The sequence below is a fragment of the Schistosoma mansoni genome, chromosome 4 (genome assembly GCF_000237925.1).
Source record: "Schistosoma mansoni strain Puerto Rico chromosome 4, complete genome".
NCBI classification, from domain to species: domain Eukaryota; kingdom Metazoa; phylum Platyhelminthes; class Trematoda; order Strigeidida; family Schistosomatidae; genus Schistosoma; species Schistosoma mansoni.
The window spans coordinates 22,753,033-22,767,077 of record NC_031498.1 but is presented as its reverse complement, the minus strand read 5'-3'; the positions used below and the strand labels follow the sequence as shown (position 1 = coordinate 22,767,077).

Genomic DNA, 14,045 nt, shown 5'->3' with positions numbered 1-14,045 from the left:
CTTATGTTAATAATGTCTGTCTTCCCGTTTCTAAATTAATCTATGATATTCCATGCACGTTCAAAAATTGCCCAATGTACTTTTGGATTAGATCCAAACAGTTACATGTACTTTTAATTGAAGAATCCATTACCAATGAAATTACAGAGATCCGATTGAGTTGGATACAGCGTGCCTCCAGATCTTTTGCATAATATTTCCAGTTTTATTATTTGTGACTGTTCTAAACTACATATTTTATGGTTACTGATTTTTTAATAAAATAGCACACAAAATTCATTTCTTCTATCTCCCTTGTTTTATTTGCTTTTGTATTTTCCAGACCCTTAGACAGTCCGAATGGTCATTCCTTACTTAGCCTAAATAAATTATCATTGAAATTCTTATTGTAACTTTATGGTCGAGTACTAGTCATACATGTAATAATGTCTGGACGTTGTCTGAGCAACATGAGTGAACAAAATCTTGTTTGTTTACTGCAGAAGCCCTCTAAAAACCGTTCACAAGTCATCTCATATCAGCTATCAAAGATATTTAAAAATTTGTATCAGTTTTCAGCTTTAGATGATGATATTATTTCATACTTGCAGGCTGCAAAAGACAGTGATGATGAGAAACATTCATTGTATATAAAAGAAATTGATAAGGTAGGGAATATTATAAAAGCTCAATATTTTTTAGGTTTTGAAAAAGCATAAAGATGTTATTGATGAGGTGAACGCTGCAGAATCGCGAATTAGGGATTATAGTTTGAGTAAACATTTGTTGCAAAACTCAGAAAACGAATCGCCAAGGCCAGTACCCAGCAATTCGCTTAGCTTTGACGAGATTGATGGTTTGTAAATGATTTTCCTTCACTGGGCGTAGACTCATTTTTAGGTGAGCTTGGTTTTTTGACGAAAGAAGATATCTATTTCAATGGACAACCAAGAAGCCATGGTAAGATAGTTTCTGTATGAGTATTTCTGTCCATTTTGATGTGTTAAGTGCTTACACGTGTCAAAGACTTTACTATATTTCTATTTGACGTGATAAAGAACTCGATAATTTGTCAGCTTTTTTCTCAATCTACTGATCCTTCACTATTTGAAGTAATACGACATATATACAGATAGGACGGTCTATAATGTAAAAAGCATATATCAATGAATACAAACACCACAGTGTACCAAGACATTGTTAGAACTAGCGTAAGTCCGTAATAATTAATACGTTCTTTATATAGTGTGTCCACTAAACATTTGGTATGCACTTTTGTTCTTATACAGATACAAATCTATTTTTCTTTGGACAGATGAGAAGCTCATAAAGTAAACATGTGATTGTAGTTCTATTAAATACTTTACGTTATCTAGGAAGATTATCCAGCCATGTTCATTTCCGAGTTTGTGTCTGTACATTTATTATATTGTTATTTATTTTCTAACCAGTTCTCTTTCTGCTCGCGTATATTCCACACTTAGTTTATTTTATATAGAACGTGAATCAGGCTTAAGTGGTTGGATTTTGCTCAAGCCATTTCTGTTCACCCGGATAGTTTTCTGTCCATATTTTAGTGCTTGATCTAAAATCTTCCAGGCTCTTCAGTGTCACCGTTGTACAAGTAGGGATAGTTAAAGTATCATATACGGCATTAACAATATGCCCAGCTTAATCAAAGCTTTGAACGCATACGACTTTATGTTTATACTAACCTTATCTCATGTGGTCTTGGATGTTAAAACTAGCCACTGAAGAATGTACAATTTTCTCTACTTATTCATCAGTAAAATGGTCATATGTCTGTTTTTCATCTTAATCAGTACATATTTTGTGATGTGGTTGCTTTCTCAATTTTTGAGAATTGTGGGAAGTAATAAATTCTGCACATCCTTATATTTTGCACTGACCGACAAAGCCGGATCATATATATTTTAGATAATAAGTGCTATAACGTAATACTGGATGTTAAATATTTGAAATTAAATCAATCAATAGCATGTACTATCAGTCATTACACAGAGTAGACGCAAAATGTTTTTACTTTTATTGAAAATTTAATAAACAAATGTAGATTTCTCGTTTTTAATAGTCTACTTCCTGAGTGGTATTGTGAGCTGAGTTGCTGGAATTTAACTCCACGTACTTAATCATTAGATCACAGGTCGCCACAAGGTGAAGAAAAGTTATCAATCATAAATAAACAATGTTACCATTACAAAAACACTTTTATTCACTTCTACGTTAACTTCATCATTGGATGCATTATATACACGCAATCGAAAAAAATTAACTTTAGATCATAAAGGATTACTGTCTAATACCTTTTCTGTATACTAAAATTTAGGCATTTTCCTAAAAGTTCCAGTACTCAAAATTTTGAAGATTTAGCAAATGAATGTTTATTTATTACAATAATGGGAGAAAATCACCCGCATAAATAGATCTTATTTACGTAGTATTTGTATCATGTGATATCTGGCTACTATCCAAGCATTAAGTGACTGTTGGTGGTATCATGGTTATAGCATTTATCTTTCATAAGATGCTTTAGAAATCAGTTATTATACTGCTTGTGTGTTTCAAAGAGGAAAACTAAGATGAATAAGATTAACTATTCTGGGTTGTTTAAATACAACTCTATCAAGAATGAAATAGCACCGTTAAGTTCAGGTAGAAGATCAAACTCAAATTGATAATTACTTTAACAACATCATACTCATAGGTTTTGTACTGTATTTATAGAAATGTTATTTCGAATGTATAAAATTTACAAAAGGATATGATCAACACCATTCTGCGTGATATGTTTATTGTTTTCATCAACCTTATGTAGATTTCCCAGTTGTAAAAAGTTCTAAAAGTCATGAGGACGTTGAGAATATTGATGTTTTACCAGCAATCAAGTCAGTTGTAAAATCTAGAGGGAAAATCGATCAACTCAAAAACTTTAGTCCTAAGAGTTGTTTAAAAAATGATGATGTAAGTTATATACTTTCTAAAACTGAATCATTCTATAAACCGTTTTAATGTCATTACACATTTTTGTAGTTCTATTAAATTATTTTTTAGGTTTTTGGATTATATTTGATGTAAAATGTAATCATGTTAGTGACAGTTTAAATCAATGAACACTCATCTTAACGTCGAATATACATTTCGTTGTTTGCAAACCATTGGATATTTTTGTCATTATAGAAGTATCTTGACTTTTAGTACTATGATATCCATTCGCTTTTCGGTATGTATTTATTAAGTGCAGTCTTGAAACATTTGAATAAGACTTAGTCACTAATAATCTTACCATAGTTGCTGTGTCCTATGTGTTAAAGCAGCGTCTAGTTTCTGCTACTTGGAACTGGATTTGTTTAGTTCGACCAACTTGGAGATTGTCATTTTAACTCATATTTAAAATGATGATAAAAAAGGTAGAGATTCGTTACTGGCATCTCATCACAGTTTTCCATTTAATAATAAATCTCTACAGTTTAGGTCGTTTTGTGCTTTCAATAACATTTTAAAAATTTCCACAACCCCATATTGATAATTATTATATGCTCATTAGTGACTATCTTCGAGGGGAAATATCAAAGTTCTAGTGAGAAGCCATGAGTAGTGAGCTCAATGGTATAGGGTATAAGGAAAGTACCCACAGAAGTTAGACATGTATGTCATCGGACGCCAGCCTATTTGTTTAGAGTTTTGGCGCTCCCGTTAATACCGAAGGTCTTCGTTTCGATTCCCTGTGGGGGGTGGGGTAGTAGATGCGGAATGTTCAAAAGCCTCACTCTAGGACGGAATGTTTGTCCATTGCTTCCTGCTTTTATTCAGGTCAATTTGTGATCTCCATACCATTCAACAAACTCCATAACCCATATACTCCTTTTTTCTGTTTTAACTACTCAGGTATCATACGACTTACTGTATTATTCTTAAAAATGTCACTTACTACAGCATTTAATATGATGAAGTAATAGAAAACTGATGCTGCATTTTTTGTATGAAGATTTAGTTAGAAGTTTATTAAACTCCTTGCATTTTCCCGATTGTGATTTTATTAATTATGACCCTAATAACTAATCTATTAACATACATTTATTCATATCTACAAAACCTTCCTTTAAATGATTGTTTCTCACTTCAAGCAATTCGGTTACAAGCTCAAACTCCGGTCTACCTATTTCAATCCGATTATTTAAATAGTATCTGTGTAATTTATACATGAACTTCAGGTTGAACCGAAAAGTACGATTTTTTACTCAGTCATTAAGTCTGGTTATTTTCATTACAATATTATTGCCACTATAAAACATTGTGAAGTTAAAACCAGAATTTGTTTTACAGATAATATCAGACATAAATTTAACACCTTCTACAAGATCACTGATTTCATTTGGGAAAAGAACAAAAGAAAATAGACCGCTGTTCCAAGCTGAACCCGAATCAATTATTTTTAGATCTTATCTAAAAGGAAACACGTATGAGGTAATATTCTATGTAACTATATATTGGTCAATTTTAATACAGGCTATTGTTAAGGTACGCAATATTTCTGACACTAGTCGATCAATTCGAGTTCTTCCACCAAAAACAACAAATTTTTCAATTAATGAAGGTGAGCATGTACTAAATGAAAATGAGTTATTTTACGTATTAATTACGGTTTGACTGTTAGTCAATTTGTATGAGATGACTGTTGTTTCTCATGTAAGGATTTTATGAAATGTAACGGTATTTTCATAACAGGAAATAATTTCCGAGTAGACATCACTGTGACTTACTGATAACTACACAGTATCGGACTTGGCATTCACCGTTATTTATAACATCAAACTGAGTCTCCAGAAAGGTGTACGCATCTTCTTTTACTTTAAAGAAGCGTCGATGGTATTCTTTAGAACGGCAGATTTGTATATAAAAATCTGTTCACAATTTCGTTTTATTTGCCATCTCCCTAACCTGGTTTATATTTGTGAATTTCTCTAAGCGTTCTCCTTCATAGTTCAAATGCGTCAACATTGTCGTCTAAGCCAATAACAGATTAAAATAGCTAACATTTTTAGATATAATATTGTCTAATTCATTCCTTATTTGGACCATTGTAATACAATAATTATTGACTTATAACTGTATAAATTGATGACTTTGTTAATAACACGATAATATTCTTTGTATTTGAATAATCTATGAGCATATTTAAATTTCTTACAAAATATATTTTAACAAGCAATACTATATAGCATGTTTTGCCAGGTTATTAGTTAACATAATCCATACTCACTTTTTCTGCACCTTGTCGAGGAGCATAGGCTGCGCACCAGCACTCTCCATTCAACTCTGTCCTGGGAAATTCTTTCCGGTTTTTCTGCAGTTGCTACTCATCAATTTGATGTCCATTTTCAACTCCCGAAGTAATGTGTTCTTTAGCCATCATCTTTTCCGTTTCCCTTCAGGATTCCAAATTAGCGCTTGCCTCGTGATGCAGTTTAGTGATTTCCGTAATGTATGTCCTATCTACTTCCAACTTCATATCCTAATTTCCCCTTCAACTGGAAGTTGGTTTGTCCTCTCCCACAGTAGGCTGATGCTGACCAAGGGCCATAGAGTATCTTGCGTATACAATTGTTCATAGATACCTGTACGATTTCGATGATGGTTGTGGTAGTTCTCCAAGTTGCAACTCCGTACAGTAGGACTATCTTGACGTTCGTATTGGAGATTGTGACTTTGATATTGTCTGACAGTTGCTTTGAGTTTCATATGTTCTTCAACTGTAAAAATGCGGCTCTTGCTTTGCCAATCCTCGCCTTTACATCTGCATCCGATCCTTCTTGATCATCGATGATGCTGTCCAGGTATGTGAATGTTTCCACCTGTTCCAGAGTTTCTCCATCAGATATTATTGAGTTGGTTTTGTTCGTGCTGTATGTGATGATCTTGCACTTTCTTTCTTGTATGTTGAGACCTATTGTCGCAGAGACTACTGTTACACTAGTTGTCTTCATCTGCATTTGTTGATGTGTATGTGATAGAAGAGCCAGGTCATCTGCGAAGTCCAAATAGTTTCTTTGCATGCAAGCTGTCCATTATATACCGTACTTCCCTTCAGATGTTGAGGTCTCCATAATCCAGTCAACCACTAGAAGAAAGAGGAAGGGGGAGAGTAGACAATCTTGTCTGACTCCGGTCCTCACTTGGAATGCATCTGTCAGCTGTCCTCCATGCACGACTTTGTAGGGTAGTCTGTCGTATGAATTCCTGATGTTGTTGACGATCTCAGGTACTGAATGGTGTAGAAGAAGGTATCATAATAATCTCATATTCACACTGTCGAATGTTTTCTCATAATCAAGGGAGTTGATGTATAATGACTAGTTCCATTCAATTGACTCCTCAACGGTGATTCGTAGTGTCGCAATTTGGTCTGTGCACGACCGATTCTCACAGGATCCAGCCTGTTGATCTCGAAGTCTGGCGTCTACTGAATCTTTCATCCGGAAAATAATCCGTAATATCCCTGAAATCAGTTACGCTTGTCAATCAAATTACGTTTTGTGTTAAATCAAAATGAGGTCATTTTTAATGCTAAACAGAACTAACCTAATTCAGTCTTTTTTTTCCAGTTGAAAGTATATAGTTACGATTTCCTTTAAAGATCACGAACAGATAGTTTTAACTATTTTAATTAAATTTTACCTGAACGCTAGTTAAATTTTTGGGAGTAGTCAAGAAGCAATTAAATATACAGAATAACCTATGTTCATGCATGACTAAACATCAACTATAATACTTATTGTTAACACCGTAAAGTGAGTTTATCAACAAAATATTACATGATGAAAATATTCGATGATGTTTAAAATGATTATCTGTTACTTGAATAGTTAAAACGATTGGTGGGGCAGAGGATGTAAGTCTTGTGGACCAATCACTATTTCAAGAATAACATTTAGCTTAATCATTTTTGGAGTCTAGAGCTATTCGTCTGATGAAGTTTGGTGGATTTGCCCTTTTATCAAAATGTCACTTTGTATGTGTACGAATACAGCATAGATGGAGACTATAAATGTATTTTGCAAGTTGGATGTAATAGTTTGTATGTTGATTGACGGTGATCGACAGTTAGCTATGGATTTAAATCGTCTGGTAGTTGGTACAGTAGGACATACCGTAACTAAGTTATTCAGATAATCACTGACCTTCTATACAACTCAGATGTTTACATTTGTTGATTACTTAAAGATGGCCAATACCTTATCGTTTAGCTTGCCGTAGCGTTCAATAATTGTATTTTTTTGTTGTTTTGGAAAAATCAAAAGGCAAATTTCCACGACCAGGTAGTAGTATAATTGCACCGGGAATGGCAGCTGTATTCCTAGTACACTTTTTCCCAGATAATGTTGGTGATTTTGAAGATGAATTTATAGTTAAATATGAAAATCAATTGGAACCACTTTGTGTTAAACTGTTAGGACAAAAATCACGTCCACAACTTAATAGTAAGTTTTCATACTTTTATCATTACAAGTAATAACTTAATTTGTCTGTACTGTTCAACTGCACTCATTGCCCTATTTTAAGATGTATGGGTGAATAACTAATATCACATACCTTAATTCTTTAGAATTGTCCCATTTTTTACTAAATCTAAATGTAGTTGTGTTGATTATATGGTGGAGAATGTTTGTCGCTCAGTGGGATGATTTTGTTGAAATTGTGTTGTCAAACCTACCTGGCTTAATCGTATAACTTTCATTGTATTTCTAGATAATATCACCAGCAAAACGAGAGACAGAGGAGAGCTTTGTGCATTTTTCTTCAATTGACTAACAGCTAGTTCAGTCGATCTTGAACGCAATTAATTATTTTTAACACTTGCCTTTTCATTATTTTGATTGTCTTTCCCTTGAACGTAACTTATGGCCTTACAGCTAATTATATTTTTTCTGATTAGTTGACAAGTTGAGTCTACTTAAAATAGTTATTAATTTCTACCTGACTTGAGTGGTAGGTTTCAAGGAATTCTCTAGTATCCATTTAACTGGCTTCTTCCAAGATTTTCACTTATTCACACCTGGACGTTTATCCTCAGTTGTCTATGTATATTGATTAAAAGTTAGAATTATCATGTTATTTGACAGCTAGTTGATATTTATACAAACGAAAATGACTTGATGTTTATCACAGTTATATATGTTATTTGGCTTTCATTCTTTTCAATTTTTTTTAAAAAGCTGATGGAATTGTAAGCAAAGGTGGATAGTGGTTACCAGTGAAATCCAGGACGCATGTTTCGTCCTATTTGGGACTCGTCAGCTGAACATACCTGTATCTCAGAGTTGATGTTCACTCTGGGACTCGAACCCAGTACCTTTCGCTTCAAACGCCATCGCGTTATCCACTCAGCTACTGCGTCCTGGATTCCACTGCTAGCCGCTATCCACTTTCGCTTATAATGCTTGTGAATCAAGGCTATATCGATGCAATACGCACAGTATGCACATATGCCAATAAGAGACTGATCAATTGCAGTCCTAAACGTTATTGGGAAGATTCAAACAAACAATAACATGTGATTGAGTTGTGTTACCTAATAGATTAGTAAGAAGCCTTAACGATTCTACGTTCATTTCTAAAAAAACCCAACATAATTAATGAATTTAAACATTGAAAATGAATTAGGCTAATTATCAATAACATCATAATATCTAATTTGAATAAAATAATCTTTAAAAAGATCATTAAGCTATTTCTGTTCAAAGATAGTCTAATGATATCAGTGATAAAGACTTTAACTAGGATTATTAATCATAGGGTCAAGATTTCAATTTTTTTAGTTAGAAGATGCTGACAGATTTATTCAATGCAAATAAGGCTAAACCCTATCAGAGATTTAAAGAAAGACTATTTAAGTTATTATTATAAGCTTTATTCACTATTATAGTTTTGGTACAATATAGAATTCTGAGCACAAAGCATGTCAACAAATTTCCTTTCCTTACTTCTTTGTCGATCCTGACGATAAATATTGAATGATCGACAGTTAGAAGTTAGCAGTCCAGTGAATCGACATCTGAATAATGTACATTCTTTTTGCTGCATACTTCTAGTAACCACGATATCTCTGATTGGGCCTTTTGTAACTTGTACAACGAAAGGTTGTACACTTTTCAGAAACGCACCTGATTAGGTAATGTGATTAATGGCCGTAATGATGTATTAAAACAAACAAAATTAGATAACTTCTTGAAATATGTAGAAGGCAGGACCTGGTAGCCTGGATAGGTATCATTACCAAGTTTTGATTTGATAATTTTGAAAAAATTGAGTATTGGGTGGATTGTTATAAATAAATTAATATATTTGTAATATCCCAATGAGTAGAAAAATTAGATTTTCTGACGTTTCATGACTTAGTGTAAGCCACTTCTTCAGAGAATAAATAAAAGTTATTTATAAATAATTTTTAGCGTTGGAAACTATTTTAAACCTACAAAAAGTGTTTATATGTATATATATCTATGACCATAACGAGTAACCATAGGTCACTAGTCCTGTGTAACTTATTCAACCATTATTATTCTATATTATCATTGAGCGCTGATATACTATTGCATCTTTTTCAAATTTTGTTTCTTACAATGTCTCATCAATTGAAGTACTTGATTGTTACGATTTCGGTTATGCATTAAAGGGCGGTGAAAGAGTAAACACTATTCAACTAAAGAACTGTAATGCAGAGATTGCATCTAACAGTAAATTCCTTTTTATTACACAAGAAGCATTTAGTAAATGTCAACAGTATGATGCAAATACTTTTACGGTAAGTGAATTGTCGACATTTATTTTTGATATAGTAAGTTTAATAAATTAACTTGTAACTATCTATTTTTGGCTAACAAAAGCTTGTAAATACTACTTCACACTGTAATGTACTGTACAGTCAGCTTCTCTGATATCATTGATGTCAAACCTATCACTTAATCAAGTTTCGTTATGAAATTAAACATTATGATTTGATCAACACAATTCCAGTTTCTGAAATATGTAAACAGAATCCCTATTGATAAATGACATACAATGATATATTATGGCTGATTGGTGGCCGTTCATGAGACCGAACACAAGATTATTGGATATAAGAATAGATCTTTTTCTATTATAAAATGAAGTACTTACATACAAAATTCTAAAAGAAAAATGAATATGTCTAAATGCTATATGCTTTCAGAGGAAATCCAACTTGTAGATCACTCTCATTTCCAACAATTAAGACTTAGACGATCACATCGTATTCATAATAACAAGAAAAATTTACGAAATCTTACTTAAAATACTATTTTTATAGTTGGTTTTCAGTAAAAATAGTCAACTTTAAAAGCATTTCATATAAGGTATAAACAGTGAGAGAACAAGGAAATCCGTTAATTTCTACCATAATATGTCAAGCAACAAAATCTAAACATAAAAACCGAAAAGCATTAATCATCATTTCAGACATGCAAACAGATTAACACATCAAGAGGGATTTTCGCACAGAAATGCAACTTTTAATTACTTTTTGTTCAAAAGTAGTAAATTGTTTGTTTAATACAGTAAGTTAATTACTTAACGACTGAGTAATATAGCTTAATAGCACTCATAGTTATCGAAAAACAATCCTGTTGGTTGAAAGATGACTTGATCTAACTGAAGTAGGAACGTTAAATACTCTAATTAGTGAATTGTAACAAAGTAGAAATAAGAGTTATCTAAGATATGGTGCTTGTCATGAAACCTGGGGGTCCTCATTGCGATCCTATATATATATATATATATATTGTTTGAAACTGACCATCTTGTACATACTACTTACGAGTCTAGTAATCTATTCAAAACTTTAGTACACACATCTTTCAATGTTACTTTGAACACTTTCTATTTATTTCAAAGTGAATTATTTACATCAGCTGATCAGATATAATTGGTGCGTTAGAAACCTCAGTAACTGTTTAGATATCTTATTATATAGTCAATATTAATCATATGGCAGCACATCGAAAGAAAATAATGAATCCATTTTTGTATTGTTTGTTTAAATCTTCTCATTTATGTTTGGAACTGTAACTAATCAGTCTCTTATTATCATATATATAGATGCGATCCGCACAGGATGCACATATGCTGATAAGAGACTAATCAATTGCAGTCCTAAACACAAATGGGAAGATTCAAACGAACGGTGCAAAAAAATTAATAGTTGACCCCACTGCACAAGCCATTGGCTTCCAGAACTCACTAGCTGAGAGGGTAACACTATGGCGTTTGATGCGAACGGTATTGGGTTGGAGTCGCGGAGTGAACATCAACACTGGGATGCAGGTACATCCACCTAACAAGTTCCAGACAGGACGAAATGCGCGTCCTGGGTTCCAGTGCTAACCATCAGTCATTTCTGCCTAGAAAGTAACTATCAATCGCTGTTAAAACGTATCTCCAAGTTATTCGTAGTAATGGTCTATATGTTGATAGAAAACGTAGCTGAGTGACTGGATTTCAATACATACCTAAATTTGACAATTTAAAAGCTGAAGCGTCTCAATAACTAACAATTAGTAACAACTTTCTACGATATGTAAATTTTATTTGGAAAATTTTATTAGTTAATAGAAAGAAACTTTTTTTTTCTGAAATATTGTGCCTTTTGATAGGAATTTTACTCAATACATGTGAATTCCTCTTCAACAAGTTTATGCTCGGAATCATTTTCCCTCAAACCAGTCAATTTCGATTTGGATTCATTGAAATCGATTACAATAACAGTAGAATTTAAACCATTATGTGTAGCAGAATATAAATGGGAACTTGTATTGATTTGTGATAATGGTCAATTTTTCCCGGTGACATTCAAAGGTAGTTACCTGTTATTCACTGTCATTCTAAGATTTTATATTTTGAATAGGCAACTTGTAAAATTTATTTCAGTTTGAAGATAATTTAAAACACAGATTGATGTTAGCCGGGTCAGTGGACAGCTACATCATCATCTCGAGACTGAGCCTAGTACTTCAAATAACCGAGTAAGAGTCCTATTAATCATATTTCCAACATTAGTTCATTTATGTTTAATCAAAAGAAATAATACATTTATTGAAAGACCTGGAGGGGTTTTGTTTTTTAGCTGAATAGGTCATAAATTCACACTGTTGAAGAATATTAAACTAAGATCAATAAAAATGATCTCATCTTGCTCATTGGTCTCAGTGAACATCATAGTGTAATAGGTAAAATGATACGAAATTTGTAACAGGATGTTTGAGAGACTTTTAGGAACATGGTATCTCATTTCTTTGGTCAGTATACTTATGTGACTGATCATTACCAGTGTATTATTAATGAGAGAAAAATAAACTGCCTTCAAAATCCTCTACCCACTTATGAAAAATTCCTTTGGTTGACGATCCTTACAAGTAAACAAAATTTTAAGCAATTAACACTTACTTACATCCAACCTATATAAATAATAAATTGGTATGTTATAAGTAATTGTCTCATTTTATTATCTTTTGTTATAAAGATTAATTTCTAAACGCTTATTATTATTTCAAATGTTTGAATCGCTTACTTACTTACTTACTTACGCCTGTTACCCCTCGTGGAGTAGCATACGCAGCACACCAGCATTCTCCATCCAACCCTGTCCTGGGCAATCCTTTCCAGTTCTTTTCAGTTGTTATTCATCCTTTTCATATCTGCTTTTATTTCCCGGTATAATGTGTTCTTTGGCCTTCCTCTTTTCCGCTCCCCTTCAGGATTCAAAGTTAGGGATTGCCTCCTGAAATGTTCGAATACTAACATGGAATATATCCTTTGTAAAATGGATAAAACTTCTGAAATATTTAAAGAATGTGAAATTTCGTTAAGTTACTAAATTAATAAAGGACATCTAAAATAAACTTAATTATTAGAAATAAATAAAATTAATCATATTAGAAATTTCATGCAGAAAGGAAATTGTTATACCCCGAAGACAATTATAAATGGTAACTTTTGAGAACTATTTATGGACCAATATGATATGTATATTTCGTATTGTATGATTGTTAAGTAACTTAACTATTCATATTCATGTTTCTCTTATTATAAGCTTCATTTTGACCCATAGACTATTATTATCCATCTCTGCTTACCATGCTTGTGAATTAAGGTATATCGAGGCAATACGCACAGTATGCACATATGCCGATTAGAGACTGACCAGTTGCAGTCCTAACACATCGATGGGAAGATTCAAACAAACTATACAAAATGAATTTAAACTTCACCCCATCGCACAAGCAAGTGGCTATGAGGACTCAGTGGCCGAGTGGATAACGCGATGGCGTTTGAAGCGAGGGTACTGGGTTCGAGTCCCAGAGTGAACATCAACTCTGAGATGCAGGTACATCCAGCTGACGAGTCCCAAATAGGACGAAGTGCGCGTCCTGGATTCCACTGCTAGCCACTATTCACTATCCAACTTTGCTTACAATGCTTGTGAAATGAGACTATATCGAGACAATACGCACAGTATGCACATATGCCAAATAGAGATTGACCAGTTGCAGTCCTAAACATCAATGGGATGATTCAAAACAAACAATACTAACTGAATATAAATTACTTAAAGTTTGAGAACGAATGTAACAAAGAGAGGACAAGACAACTTCCTTTCTTGTTTGCTGTGCCTCGGCCGAGTACATATACGACTCTAAAATTAACTAAGCATAAGAACCTAAGGTGTAATGGCTGCTGAGTGAACTTTATACTGATGAGCTGGAATTCAGTGGTTTAGATTACGGGATTCTGCCAGTTTATATGATTGTAAACCGACTAGAGTTAGTGAAACATTTTAAACATATTTTTTATACGTGATCTTTATCACTTAAGATGCCCTGGTTGTTTTGAGAATGTAGCCTTCGTGCCGTTCACATTCTCTTTACTGTTTTTCAACGTTGGGCCCCGGTTCATAATATGGCGATATGATACAAAAGATAATTTTTTAGGGTTGGTAGCAGTTGGTCCATTCTGACTTATGATGGGGTTCT

At 33.2% G+C, this 14,045-nt stretch overlaps 1 protein-coding gene and 2 non-coding genes across 3 annotated transcripts in view; 2 read left to right on the top strand and 1 right to left on the bottom strand.

The window, feature by feature from the left end:
* Positions 1–449: 449 nt before the first annotated feature.
* Smp_145030 (hypothetical protein) overlaps positions 450–14,045 on the top strand; it is a gene marked incomplete at both ends in the record, with an annotated part of 50,458 nt that continues 36,862 nt past the window's right edge. The window contains 7 exons of the mRNA XM_018797235.1: positions 450–647; positions 682–835; positions 2,816–2,961; positions 4,507–4,594; positions 7,299–7,478; positions 9,639–9,802; positions 11,670–11,871. Of these exons, the coding sequence (XP_018652297.1) occupies positions 450–647; positions 682–835; positions 2,816–2,961; positions 4,507–4,594; positions 7,299–7,478; positions 9,639–9,802; positions 11,670–11,871 (1,132 nt within the window). The remainder of the gene's footprint in view (positions 648–681; positions 836–2,815; positions 2,962–4,506; positions 4,595–7,298; positions 7,479–9,638; positions 9,803–11,669; positions 11,872–14,045) is intronic.
* On the bottom strand, positions 8,323–8,395 carry Smp_tRNA_01826_Pseudo_TTG.1.1. The gene has a single exon. It is a non-coding gene (tRNA).
* Smp_tRNA_00230_Gln_TTG.1.1 lies at positions 13,314–13,379 on the top strand. The gene has a single exon. It is a non-coding gene (tRNA).